The sequence below is a fragment of the Neophocaena asiaeorientalis genome, unplaced genomic scaffold (assembly GCF_003031525.2).
Source record: "Neophocaena asiaeorientalis asiaeorientalis breed wild unplaced genomic scaffold, Neophocaena_asiaeorientalis_V1.1 scaffold256, whole genome shotgun sequence".
NCBI classification, from domain to species: Eukaryota; Metazoa; Chordata; class Mammalia; order Artiodactyla; family Phocoenidae; genus Neophocaena; species Neophocaena asiaeorientalis.
This window is the reverse complement of record NW_020185324.1, coordinates 6586522-6600642: the sequence shown is the minus strand read 5'-3', so window position 1 is coordinate 6600642 and position 14121 is coordinate 6586522. Positions and strand designations below refer to the sequence as shown.

General features: G+C 45.9%; 1 protein-coding gene across 1 annotated transcript in view; it reads left to right on the top strand.

Moving 5' to 3' along the window:
• The window catches only part of GLDC (glycine decarboxylase), a 92915-nt gene that overhangs the window by 67318 nt on the left and 11476 nt on the right, over nucleotides 1–14121 (top strand). The window contains exons 17-21 of the mRNA XM_024734273.1: nucleotides 1146–1271; nucleotides 2698–2847; nucleotides 7158–7270; nucleotides 8566–8707; nucleotides 11108–11219. Of these exons, the coding sequence (XP_024590041.1) occupies nucleotides 1146–1271; nucleotides 2698–2847; nucleotides 7158–7270; nucleotides 8566–8707; nucleotides 11108–11219 (643 nt within the window). The remainder of the gene's footprint in view (nucleotides 1–1145; nucleotides 1272–2697; nucleotides 2848–7157; nucleotides 7271–8565; nucleotides 8708–11107; nucleotides 11220–14121) is intronic.

Sequence of the window (14121 nt, the reverse complement as noted above, 5' to 3'; positions counted from 1 at the left end):
CCCGTGTCCCCTGCATCGGCAGGCGGACTCTCAACCACTGCACCACCAGGGAAGCCCTAAATCTGGGAGTTTTAACGTTGTGCGTGCCTACCATCCGCCTTCCATAAGAATTCAGCACATCTTTAAGCTCTGGCTTAGGTTCTAGCTCTTGACATACTTTCTCTTGATCTCTTCAACTTGAAGTGGCACCCCGTTATTCTGAGTTCCTTTGGTACCTGTGGGCTCTAGACATTTTTTTTAAAGAATTTTTATTTCCCTAATTATACTGACAACGACAAGATGCTTTGGAAAGAGAGGAATGGCTTTGTCAGATAAGGGAGGAGGAAATGTTTCCACTGGCCAAGGAGACTAGGTTGAGGTGATGTAGTCCCTGTTTAAAGGGTCCTTTTATTTATTTGTTTATTTTTATATTTTAATCTGACCGCACCGCCCGGCATGTGGGATCTTAGTTCCCCAACCAGGGATCGAACCCGCGTCCCCTGCACTGGAAGCGCGGAGTCTTAGCCACTGGACCTCCAGGGAAGTCCTTCTAGACATTTATTTATATGGATGCCAGCCTTGTCAGTGAATGCAGTGTGTGAGCACAGGGCAGGGGCTGATCGGCATTTGTGCTTAGTTATGATTCTCATGGCAACTAACAATTCATTGCACAGAGTAAGCATCCAATGATGAAGTAGTCATTGGTGTGTTGGCACTGGGAGGCCTTGGAATATGTCGACTATTACTTCTTCTGGTCTCAGTAGAGCCAAGCAGAGCACTGGAGCTGTGATGTGTACATTTGAGTCCCAGAGTTTAACTTCCAATCTCACGTTCTTGTAAGGTGCTTTCTATATATTATAGGTGAGACAAGGTTAGAATAAGTCTAGGCCTGTTTTTGGTGTTGCTGGGATAAGGGAGGAGAGTATTAATATTCTGAAAGTCTTTAGGGAACAGTATTTGGGGATTCAGTGTAAACTCCTGTTGGACATTGTTTTGTAATACGGTACTAATGAAATAGTAGTAGACTTTAAGGCACTACTGGTCAATTTAAATAGAGCACGTGACACCTATTGAATTTGTGCTCCAAGTATTTTGTAGGACTTTTCTGTCATTATGAATAGCCTGGTGATTTTTCTCTCCTTCCTTCCTTTCATTCCACTCCTAAGGTTTGCCTCATTCCAAAATCCGCACATGGAACCAATCCTGCAAGTGCACACATGGCAGGCATGAAGATTCAGCCTGTGGAGGTGGATAAATACGGGAATATCGATGCAGCTCACCTCAAGGCTATGGTACTCATCTTCCACTTAACAGATGGGGGAGGTCTGGGTTGGAAAGAAGTTGTGGGGATCAGGGATGGTTTATCTTCTTTTGCATTCTAATTAAAAGACTGCAGTTCCTCCTCTGAATGAGTCTAGGGGGAATGGCATAAAATCAGACAACCTAGCCGACTCTATAAGAAAAATAAAAGCAAGAGTCACATTTCTGGTCCAGAGTAAAGCTGACCACAGTCTATTTTACCTCTTCCTTCTCTAACAGGGAGAAAGTCCTTTACGCTGAAATGCCCTCATCTAATGTGTGCATGTGTAAGAAACTGAATTATTCACGGTGGTAGTAAGGATACTCCTTGCAGGATCTACCTGCCTCCTTCTGCCCAACCTTCCCCTCCTTCCCCCATTAACAGTCACACTGGCAGTCACTGGTCTGCTCAATCTTTGTGTTGGGAATTAAAACATAAATGTAGATTTTGCAGATGCTTGTGATGGGCCCAGCCGTTACCTGCTGAATTTCAGGCAATATTCCATCTTCCTTCTTCCAGCACCAATCCCCACTCCCAACCTCCCAACCTCCAGGAAGAGGTTGCCTAGCAACTGTATCTGCTTTCCACTGGTGGACTGGAGGCTGCATCTTAAGAGGGAAGGAAATCACTTGAATAGCAATGTGATTTTGTCGGGGTTATTAGGTATGGAGACTGAGAACTTCATGTAACTACCTCAAAGGGAAGATGAAAACACACAACGCTGCTCACCTCTCGTACCCACCCTCCTGCTTCCATAGCTCCATAAAGTTTTTACTGATAAATATTCTGGGCCTGTAGTTATAATTATTAAGTCTCTCCAAAATAGGATATGACCTTAAAGTTTTTTCTTTTCATTTCCACATGAGCCTATTCACTGACTTGCTGGTCAAAAAAACGGGAACATGCCTTTTATATATGCTTGCCTTCTGTCAAAAGGAAAAACGATGGAGTTTTTTTTTAATCAGAGCAGAACACTCCTAGTGGGAATTCTAATTTCAGTAGAATGGGAGGGAAAGGGGATAAGGGTGGATATGGCAAGATGAGCAGAGAGAGAGATTAACTGTGAGAATCAACTTGTCTGGAACCGAAAAGATCTGAAGTAATTATTGAGATGATTTGAACCGAAGGAAAACCACTTTAGAGAGTTGAGCCCAAAATACCCAAAAATCTTCTGAACAGTTTTTTGGTTTTGACAATGGAGACCTATCCTGAAGGGATCTTGTTATTTCTTTGGAATGATTTACAAAGGGGGTAATGGCTGTGGACCTTCTATTAGTGTCATCCTACATTGAGACAGTTCCAGGAATGAAAAGAACAAGTCTTCGTCTTTCTTAATCCTTTAAAATAAAAAGCGAGGGATTGGCTAAGAAAGAAACATTCCCTCTCATTGTCTCCCTCTGCCCTTTTTTATCTTTCAGGTGGATAAACACAAGGAGAACCTGGCAGCAATCATGATTACGTACCCATCCACCAATGGAGTGTTTGAAGAGAACATCGGAGATGTGTGTGACCTGATCCACCAACACGGAGGACAGGTCTACCTGGACGGAGCAAATATGAATGCTCAGGTGGGCAGTGTGAGAGGGCTCCCTGAGAAAATGGTTAAGTACAAAAAAGAAAAAATTCATTTTCTTTGATTTCTTGCCAGTTGTCTTAAAACATGACACTGAATTCAGAACAGAGACTGACTTTTTCTGTATTGCCAAATCAAAGAAAGTCTGTACCACAATTTCACTGAGATTACAGACCCTAAGGAGGTCATGGGCGATGCTGAGTAGGAGGTAGAAAGGTTGAAGGGAAACAGGGAGTGAGCTGAATGTCCTTAGCTTGTCACAGGGTGTTATCCCTCTGGGGGTACTAAAGGCGATGAGGTCACCTGACTCCCTTTCTGAGGGAATTTAGACCCAAGTTTTGGCCACTGGTGGCTGTTGATCTTCCATGGCCTTGGACTAGCTTCAGCTTCATCAGTGTGAAACAGCTGAATAGCTCTGTCCCCGAAGGGCTGATCCTGACTTCTTGGCAGGGCTTCGGGGGTGTGGTGGTGGTCTGTGTGATGTGTACCTTTGAGGAAATGCGTTAGGGAGACTGGAGGACAGGGACTTACCATCTTTTTAAGAGTCTTCTCAGCTTCCTCCTCTCCTTTTTTTTAAAAAATAAATTTATTTATTTATTTTGGGCTGCATTGGGTCTTTGTTGCTGCACGCTGGCTTTCTCTAGTTGCAGCGAGCAGGGGCTACTCTTTGTTGCTGTGCACGGGCTTCTCATTGTGGTGGCTTCTCTTTGTTGCGGAGCACGGGCTCTAGGCGCACGGGCTTCAGTAGTTGTGGCTTGCGGGCTCTAGAGCGCAGGCTTAGCAGTTGTAGCGCACGGGCTTAGTTGCTCTGTGGCATGTGGGATCTTCCCAGACAAGGGCTGGAACCCGTATCCCCTGCATTGGCAGGTGGATTCTTAACCACTGCGCCACCAGGGAAGTCCCTTATTTTAAAAAAAAAAGTTTTTTTAACCATTTCAGACTCTCTGCTTTTCTTTGCTCCTGTCTGATTTCTTTTGAGTAGTCCAGGGATTCTGTTGCTTCAGTAGCATAAATGGATTCTTTATCTTTGACCACATTCACAATTAGTCCAAATGCCAAAGTGGCAGGAACACTCATTGAATGTTGTGGCCGGTACCAGGATGGTCCAGGAAAGCTGTCAGCCTCCCTTTCTCTCCCTCGGCTCAGTATTCTCTCCATCAGCCTTTCAGCCCTTTATAGCCACGTGCCCTAAGGGGCCCTTTGGTAAAGTGCATGATACCCAAAGCAGGGGTGCTAGAATTTGCCTGTTTCAATAGCAGGGAGGTACTATCCTTTCTTGCGCTAGGGGTACTTCCTCTTCTCCCTCTTGGGGTGAATACTTAGGAATTGACTGTATATTCAAATCTAAATTAGGCTAAAAAGTCAGTTGCTGTTTCCATAGAAACCACAAGCCACGCTGCCTGTGGGATGCCAGGTTTAGGTTGTGCTTACCCTTCCCCCTCCCCGTGTCCTCAAGTCCATTCTCTACATCTGCGTCTTTATTCCTGTCCTGCCCCTAGGTTCATCAGAACCATGTTTCTTTTTTTTAAGATTCCATATAAATGTGTTAACACACGGTATTTGTATGACAAATTTGTATGACAGACTCTAGATCCATGCACCTCACTACAAATAGTTGAATTTCGTTTCTTTTTATGGCTGAGTAATATTCCGTTGTATATATGTGCCACATCTTCTTTTTATGTATTGAGGTGCTCCTATGTTGGGTGCATAAATATTTACAATTGTTATATCTTCTTCTTGGATCAATCCCTTGGTCATTATGTAGTGTCCTTCTATGTCTCTTCTAATAGTTTTTACTTTCAAGTCTATTTTGTCTGATATGAGAATTGCTACTCCAGCTTTCTTTTGATTTCCATTTGCATGGAATATCTTTTTCCATCCCCTCACTTTCAGTCTGTATGTGTCCCTAGGTCTGAAGTGGGTCTCTTGTAGACAGCATATATACAGGTCTTGTTTTTGTATCCATTCGGCCAGTCTGTGTCTTTTGGTTGGAGCATTAAACGATTTACATTTAAGGTAATTATCGATATGTATGTTCCTATTACCATTTTCTTAATTGTGTTGGGTTTGTTATTGTAGGTCTTTTTCTTCTCCTGTGTTTCCTGCCTAGAGAAGTTCCTTTAGCATTTGTTGTAAAGCTGGTTTGGTGGTCTGAATTCTCTTAGCTTTTGCTTGTCTGTAAAAGTTTTAATTTCTCCGTCGAATCTGAATGAGATCCTTGCTAGGTAGAGTAATCTTGGTTTTAGGTTTTTCCCTTTCATCAGTTTAAGTATGTCCTGCCACTCCCTTCTGGCTTGCAGAGTTTCTGCTGAAAGATCAGCTGTTAACCTCATAGGGATTCCCTTGTATGTTTTTTGTTGATTTTCCCTTGCTGCTTGTAATGTTTTTTCTTTGTATTTAATTTTTGTTAGTTTGATTAATATGTGTCTTGGCGTATCTCTCTTTGTATTTTTCCTGTATGGGACTCTCTGTGCTTCCTGGCCTTGATTGACTATTTCCTTTCCCATGTTAGGGAAGTTTTCAACTATAATCTCTTCGGTTATTTTCTCAGTCCCTTTCTTTTTCTCTTTTTCTGGGACCCCTATAATTCGAATGTTGGTGTGTTTAATGTTGTCCCAGAGGTCTGTGAGACTGTCCTGAATTCTTTTCATTCTTTTTTCTTTATTCTGCTCTGCAGTAGTTATTTACACTATTTTATCTTCCAGGTCATTCCTCCGTTCTTCTGCCTCAGTTATTCTGCTATTGATTCCTTCTAGAGAATTTTAAATTTCATTTGGTGTGTTGTTCATCATTGTTTGTTTGCTCTTTAGTTCTTCTGGGTCCTTGTTAAACATTTCTTGTATTTTCTCCATTCTATTTCCAAGATTTTGGATCCCCTTTAGTATCATTCCTCTGAATTCTTTTTCAGGTAGACTGCCTATTTCCTCTTCATTTGTTTGTTCTGGTGGGTTTTTACCTTGCTCCTTCATCTGCATATTTCTCTGTCTTCTCATTTTGCTTAACTTACTGTGTTTGGGGTCTCCTTTTCGCAGGCTGTAGGTTCATAGTTCCCATTGTTTTTGGTGTCTGCCCCCAGTGGGTGAGGTTGGTTCAGTGGCTGGTGTAGGCTTCCTGGTGGAGGGGACTGGTGCCTGTGTTCTGGTGGGTGGGGCTGGATCTTGTCTTTCTGGTGGGCAGGGCCGTGTCCGGTAATGTGTCTTGGGGTGTCTGTGAACTTAGTATGATTTTAGGCAGCCTCTTTGCTAATGGGTGGCTTGTGTTCCTGTCTTGCTAGTTCATTGGCATGGGCATCCAGCACTGGAGCTTCCTGGCTGTTGGGTGGAGCTGGGTCTTAGCACTGAGATGGAGATCTCTGGGAGAGCTGTCGCTGATTGATATTACGTGGGACTGGGAGGTCTCTGGTGTACCAATGTCCTGAGCTCGGCTTTCCCACCTCAGAGGCTCAGGCCTGACACCAGGCCGGAGCACCAAGACCTTGTCAGCCACACCGCAGGTAGGAGACAGCTAAATATGCAGGTATCTCAGTGGCTTCTTAAATCATGGGAAGATGTGATGCATGAAGGACACCAACTCAAGTCTCACAGCTTAGTTCTGTGATCTTGGACCAGGCAGTTAACTTCCCTGTGCCTCAGATTTCCTTTTGTGCAGCACCTCCTCGCCCCAGAGGCCCAGTCAGGTGCGAGGGAAGGGCTGTCGCTCACAGGCTGTGCTGGGAGGAAGCCCGGGAGGCTGGTGCAGGACTGCCAGAGCAGTCAGATGCCTGGCACGGTATTAGATGCTCAAGATACGGGAGTGAACGAGAGAGATGATATACTTTGGCCTCCTGAAGTTTATATCCAGTTGTATTTATATCGAGCAGGGCATATAATTTCCTTGTCTCAATTCTCTCATCTGTGGAGGGAGAAGAGACAGGCACTGTGTCCCACTCACTGTGTTCTTGGGGAAAGCGCTCCGCCTCCTTGGCCTTGGGAGGGCCTCACACCAGCATGTGTAGGGCGAGGGTGGGGTACCTAGTGCCCAGAGGCCTGCCTCCTTGCGGCATTTGGGAGGTAAAGGGGGACCACTTTACCTCCCAACGGGAAACTCAGCGCCCCTGTCCACAGCCGAAGAACCGGCAGTTTAAAGGCCACGGGCACACGGAAGGCGAGGGATGCTGGCGGGGGCGGCCTGGTTGCGGTATTAAGTATGTTTCTGTGAACAGCTCCATCTGCCTTTCCTCTCAGGGGGAACAGCATGGCCGCCTCTCCAGAACACCCCTTCGAGCTGTTGACTTTTGCTTTTGGCTCTTTCCCTTTGTGGTAGGTGGGAATCTGTCGTCCTGGAGACGTTGGGTCTGATGTCTCACACCTAAATCTTCACAAGACCTTCTGCATTCCCCATGGCGGAGGTGGCCCTGGCATGGGGCCCATCGGAGTGTGAGTTCTGGGCCCTGGTTGCAGGATGGCTTTGGAGACTGAGAATCAAAGATGGGTCTCAAACTCTCTGTTCTTCTCATCGAGGTCTTCAAGTGTCAGGATACCTTCACATGTGGCCTATAAGGGCTGGGTGAGGAGCAGTGAAAGGGGTGCTTTTAGGGTTCGTCTAAGGAGAAACAGACTTAGATTTTGTTAACCACAGTGTGTGACCACACTCAGCTCCCAGTCACGCATAGACAGAGCAGGATTATTAACAGTGATGAATAGGGAGCTTTACGGAGCATTATGGCTGAGAACCGGCATGTTAGCACCTAGAAGTGCCTCTCAGACTTTAATTTAAACTTCTAAGCAGCTTTTCTTTGTTTCTTTTTAAATCAGCTGATGGTTACACCTGAGGATCTAACACATAACACGGTGACTATAGTTGAGAACACTATTGTATAATTGAAATTTGCTAAGAGAGTAGAACTTAAATGCCCCTCCCCCCCAAAAAAAGTGAATTGGGTGTAAGATGTTGAACGCTTTGCGGCCTGAATTCTTATTACATCTGAGATAAGTAAGAAGGAAACAGACCTTATTACTAGAAATAATTGGATGAAGTCAGAATAAGACTAAAGCAGTATCTCGTAGCAGTTGATAACTTTACACCATGAAGCCAAATCATCTCATGAAAATGGTGCTGAGCAGCCATTTCCTGAGCATCTTCATTTTTCCAAAACTGTGCCAAAGGGGGTCAGTCTTCAGGAATGCTGCGAGCCTGGCCCCCTTGCTTTTTTCTTCTTTCCTTTTTGATTACTATTATTTATAGTAAGTGAAGGAGGCCCAGTGCCTCAGCTGTGGGGGAGGCAGGGTGGCTGATGTTCACATGCTGGCCTCTGATGTGTTACCCCATGGGGCTTCTTCTCAGCAGCGTCCTTCTATATCCCTTAGATGCCTTGGGAAAGAGTGTGGGAGCCGTGGCTGGGAGGGAGAGGGTGTGTAGGGCTGGGATGTCACCACATTCTTGTGAGCCCATGGCCCTGCATACTATTCCAGGCTGCTTGTCTCTGCCAGATTCGCCGCCCCGGTTCTTGGGTGAGCTGCTGGGATGCTGATGGCTGCTGAGCCATGCCTCCAGCAGAGGAGGAAGGAAGGAACACTTCCTGAACATCTGCCCCTTAGCAGGTGCCGGGTCCCTCCCATGTCAGAGTTCCTCTGCTAGGAATAGAGCTTCCTGAGAGGGCCCAGCACCTGCCTGTTTGGTTAGACTGGATCTTTTTACAGCTTCTAAATTTGTATTTAAAAAAACAATACAGGAAGAAGCATCTTGTCCCTTTTCTGCCTAATCATCCCATCATTTCGGTAAAGCCAAGCGAAGATGCCCGGCCTTTGGGTACCGTCAGCGCGGCCCCATGGGGCTCCAGTTCCATCTTGCCCATTTCATGGGCTTATATTAAGGTGAGGCCTATGGATGTGTGTTAGAGGGGTGGGGGGGGTGTGATGTGTGGGTGGGGAACTGAGACTGCAGACTTGAAAATTGCTGACTTGAGTGGAGAAACCTTCCTAAAGAGATCAGCTAAAACTCATTTTGTCTCTTCTTCATCAGGCTGTTTTCCTTTGGGTTCTCATAGTGGGTTTAACACCAGAGGAATTGACATGCCAGATATATTTTTCCAGACAGAGTTAAGTACCATGAGTCATATAGATGTTCTGGCCACGTCATTTGGTTTCCTGTAGGATTTGTACGGCCCCTCGCAAGTGAAAAACAGTGCACATACTAATTATTACACTTGGTTGAGATCCTGGGATAAATTTTAGGAATACATCTCGCTTTATATTTCTTGGGAGCCTGGAGGATAAGATGAAAATAGCAGAAATTTGCTTATGTGGTGGTTTCCCAAAGCTCTTTGCCCTTTAGGGCCTGTGGAACTATACTCTCGGGGGTAATTAGACTTTGTCGGAGAACAGGCTTCCTTCCTTTGTGTTTTTCCAAGAAACACTATGGCTGGAGTTTATTTTATACAGCTCCTGTTCAAACTGTCCTACCTACCTCCTGGGCTAAGAAGACCGTGCATTGGATAGGAGCACTTCTTCAGCCGCTAATTAGAGCAGCCTTCCCCAACTGGCTCCCCTCCTTAGAGGAAGGGAGGCTTCTGGTGAAATAAACCCCTAACTCAGCTATGCAAATAACACCAGATGACTCTTTGGGCTGGTTGTTATTCTTGAACAGTGTCGCATTTATGATTCTTAATGAAAACTTTCTGGGAAGCTGGAACAACAATTCTGTACCCCAGAGACTAAAACCTGCTTTTTGAAATGATACTCGAGTTAGTTTGCAAGTAGTAAAAACAAAAACAATCATCATAAAGGTCTGCTTCTTTGCAAACAGAATCTAATTTACAGCTTCCTTTTGGTCTCTACAAACCTGAGTTATTTGTTATGGAATGTTATTTGGGCTGGAGATGAATCGTGTAGAGAAAATAAATGCCCCAAGGCTGGTTTGGCCATATGCCAGGAACACCAGAGAGAGCCTCAGTTTAAAAATGAAATAAATAAAGTAGGGTTTAAGCCACCCCTCTGACCTTGGGCCCTTTCTTTATTTCAGGCTGTTGTTACTTATCACCTGGACTCTAGAATTATCTTCTCTCCCTGCTGCAGTCCCTCTTGGAGCCTCCCTACAGGACTGCTAGATTCCCGCCAGGGCTCTCCATCCTCTCCTCGCTTCCCTTTGCCTCTGCTGCTGGATCTCCCTAGCCTAGCCTGCACAAAATCCTTAGGGGATTCTTCCTAAATGCACTTGCCTAGGGCCCATCCCAGAGAGAATCAAATGCAGCATATGCAGGTCCGGGCTTGGGCCATCAAGCTGCTCAGAGACTCTGATGCACAGGCCGAGAGGCAGTGGCTGGCTGAACCAAGTCCAGGTCCTTCCCAGCAAGGGTTTGAGGCTTGTGAGAGGTAGTCACAGCCTACCCGGCTCTACAGCACCTCCCAAGCTGCAGCCATGTGCCTTCCATTCCCTACCTTTGTTTCTGCCATTCTTCTCACTTGGATCGTCCCCTTTCTCTTTGTCTATCCAAATTCTACCCATTTTCAAGTTTCCACTCAAGTTCTAACTCTTACCCTAGGAACCCTTCTTTGACCAAAATGTGTCCTCTCCTTACTTTGGACTTCGGCGTCACTGCCCTTTTACTTGGTGCTTTCTCATTTGCTTTACGTTAGTTATGTATTAATATACATCAAGCCTTCATCATATGAGGTGTTCTGGGAAGAAAGTAGTGAGTAAAAATTGGTGCAGTCCTGGTTTTAAGCTCTTTGCTGCTAATGGCATTCACCCCATATAATCACAGGGACTTATGAACCACCAGAAAAGAATAAGATTGAACCTGGCAGTTGTTAAACAGAAAGGCCTCAAATATGGACAATTGGAAGACAAACCATACAAAACGGATTCAGTGGGGATTTTGGCCAAGATCCCATGAGATTCCTGGCAATTATCAAGGCATCTCAAATTCACAATGAACAACCAAACAAAACCTCCCCCAGATGCATGTAACCTAAAAACAATTCTTTTTCTTCGGTAGATAACACAATAGTCAGCAGTTAGTTTTGCCCTGTTCTAAGCTTTATAACTACAATAAGAAGCATAAAATTACTGTTCAAAGGAGAAAACCAAAAATTATTTCAGGCTTAGAGAGGACTGACAGATATCCTTGTTAGGATATTTCACTCATCTGCAATCCAGAGAGCGATGGTAGGCTGATTTCCTTTGTGAGTGGGATTTATCTGGGGATATCTTTGGTTAGTGTCCATTGGGTTTCCCTGTTCTGTGGTTGATGGCTCTTTTTCCCTCTGTTGCAGATGATGGGAGGCAAGGGCCTTAAACAGGCCACAGAAATTGCTATATTAAATGCCAACTACATGGCCAAGAGATTAGAAAAACACTACAGAGTCCTTTTCCGGGGTGCAAGAGGCAAGTATGAACTTTAGTCTGTATTCACCTTGGTTTTCTTCCTTGGCCAAACCAAGTTTGGCCTAGTGGATGAGGCTTTCAGAAGAGGGTGGGGAACTTCTGTTTCTTAGCACAGACCAGAGAAAAGCCTAGAGTTACTGGAAAGCACTTCAGTTTAGTAAACAGGATATCACTATTTGCAAGGCTCTGCCATGCACTTAGTCTCTGAAGCGCACGCCAACACGGAGCCCACACCACTGAGAGACGTATACATAAATACCACGCACTCATTACCTCCTCCAGTTCCATGGGAATGAGTGGAGTAATTCAGACTGGGCAGAGGCAGGGCAGAACAGTTGGGAGAGCCTTCTGGGAGGAGCCATTTGAGATAAGCCTGAAAGGAAGAGTAGCAGAACCCCAGTAAACAGAGATACAGGAGCAAGCCGGAGAGAAAGGAGTTGTCTGGGTGGCAGGAGTGTTGGGTGGGTTGAAGGATGGGATAGGAGGAAAGGGAGCAGATGAAGATGAGGCTGGAGAGGTAGCATGGGGCTTTGAAGGCCTTGGAAGGCTCTGGACTCTACAGTTGGGCCAGGAGGGTTTCTGAGCAGGGTAATGACAGGATTAAGAGGATGTTAATATCATTAAGACAGTAGGAGATGAACATGCTGTTAGAAGGAGAATCAGGGGAGTTAGTTACTAATTAGTTGAGAGTGAAGAAATGTTAGGTAAGCCTCCCTCTTAGAGGGAGTAAGAGATGGAGGAACAAGCTCTCCCTGGAAGTGATGGGAGAGGCTGGAGCAGGTAGACTTGCAGAGATATGGCTCTGGGCACAGGATCTGAGAGCAGGCTCTTGGAATTGGTGGGACCCAAGGAAACAGTGTTGAGAAGCCAGAGCAAAACCCCTGAAGCAGATGGCTACATGGAGTGGGTGCGGAAAAGTGGCATCTGGTGAGGGGGGCTCTGTGCCGAGGCAGCTTTAGATGCCCCCCTTCCCAACCCCCAGCGTTTGTCATGGCGCCTGTCCTTCCTGCCTCTGCTCTGGCCCCACCTCCTCCCTGAGGCTGCCCTTTCCTTTCCCGGTGGTGAGAACTGCTCCTCTTGGCTCCCTCCTCCGCGGAGGATTCTCCCACTCCGTTTATCATCTGGCTGTCTCCTGCAGACCTTGAGCTCCTGCCCGGCGGAGGCTGTGGCTGCCTCGGTCCCTGGCATCGTGTCAGCACAACACGCACATGTCAGCTGACACACATGTGGGTGGTCTTACGTGACATGGAGGGACAGGCTGAAGAGCAGGTGGCTTAAAAAGACTCAGGTCTCATGAGTCTTAAAAAGCACCATTACCTTTCACAATTAGGAAGCCTTTAGGGCCCAACCGTGCTGTAGATGCTAGATGGAAATGGGCTGAGAAGTAGGCTGAGGTTGGGAGAAGGGAGACGCTTTCATGGTTTGGGGGGTTTGGTGGTGAAGGGGGACAGGAGCTGCTTCAATAGGATGCAGCTTTGTTTTGTTTTGTTTTTGCGGTACGTGGGCCTCTCACCGCTGTGGCCTCTCCTGTTGCGGAGCACAGGCTCCGGACGCGCAGGCTCAGCGGCCATGGCTCACGGGCCCAGCCGCTCCGCGGCATGTGGGATCTTCCCAGACCGGGGCACAAACCCGCGTCCCCTGCATCGGCAGGCGGACTCTCAACCACTGCGCCACCAGGGAAGCCCAGCTTTGTTTGTTTTTAAATAAGAGAACAAGATGATTTTAAGCTGCCAGGGAAGAGGCTGTGAAGAGGGGAGAGTGAAGCTACAATAGAGGGAATAATAGGAGGGGGGGAGTCAAGTCAACCTGGAGGTGGTGGGAGGGTGGCGCTAAGAGTCAGGTGGACAGGCGGCGCATGGGCTGTGGGCACAGAATCTGAGACCAGGGAGCCACGGGTCTTGAGCTTGGGGCAGAGATAGCAGAGAGCTGTCAGTAACCAGTGCCCAGACCCAGGGCCACGGGTACAAGGCCACTCTTTGGCTCTTAGTGTCTCCAGCCCAGGGAAGTGTGCATCTCCACCTGTGATCTTTAATTTAAAGGCTCATCTTGCTTTGTAAATATGTATCCAAAAGGGTGGTTCTGGAGTTTGAAAATAGAAAAGAACTAAATAATCGGGAGCTCTGGTTAACAATGCTCCCCAGAGAGCAGGAAAGAAAGTTGTGGGCAATATGTCACTAAGCAACACAATGAAATGCTTTTGTTGGGTATGAAAGAAGCTACAAGAGCTACTAATTAATTCAAATATAGCTCCTGTGCTGTGAGATGCATCCTGCTTATGTATTGGCCTTCAGGATTAGCATCAGTATTGGTTTTGTCTGATTATATAAGTCATGTACATATGCTCAACATAGAACATTTGGACAATAAAAAAGTTTGAGGAGGGGGAGGGGAGCTGCGGGTGAAGGCAAAAAAAAAAAAGTTTGAGGAGGAAAATGTAAGTGATCCATGGTTCCATCAAGCAGACATAACCACTGAATATTCTGCTGTATTCCTTCCCACCTTACTTTTAGACAATTGAGATCATATTATAAACAGTGTGTATCCTGTTTTTTAACTTTATTTTATATTGCGATTATTTCCCTCATCATTAAAGGTGCTTTGAAGGTTGCTACATCGATTCTATCATATATACCATGATTTAAGTAATTGTAGGGGTCCCCCTCCCGCGCCCGCCTCCTGCCCACCATGTTATTTGCATTTGTAACAATGCTGCAATGAACATCTTTTACCTAGATTTTTTCTTTAAACGTCCTTGACTATTTCCGCAGGTTAGAGTTGTAGAAGAGAAGTTATCTCAGAGGATCTGAATGCATTTAAGTTCTTGAAATGTATGGCCTTATATCCCCTCAGAGACAATAGCAATTGATTTCATTCTAAGAGCATACGAGTGACCATCGCATTA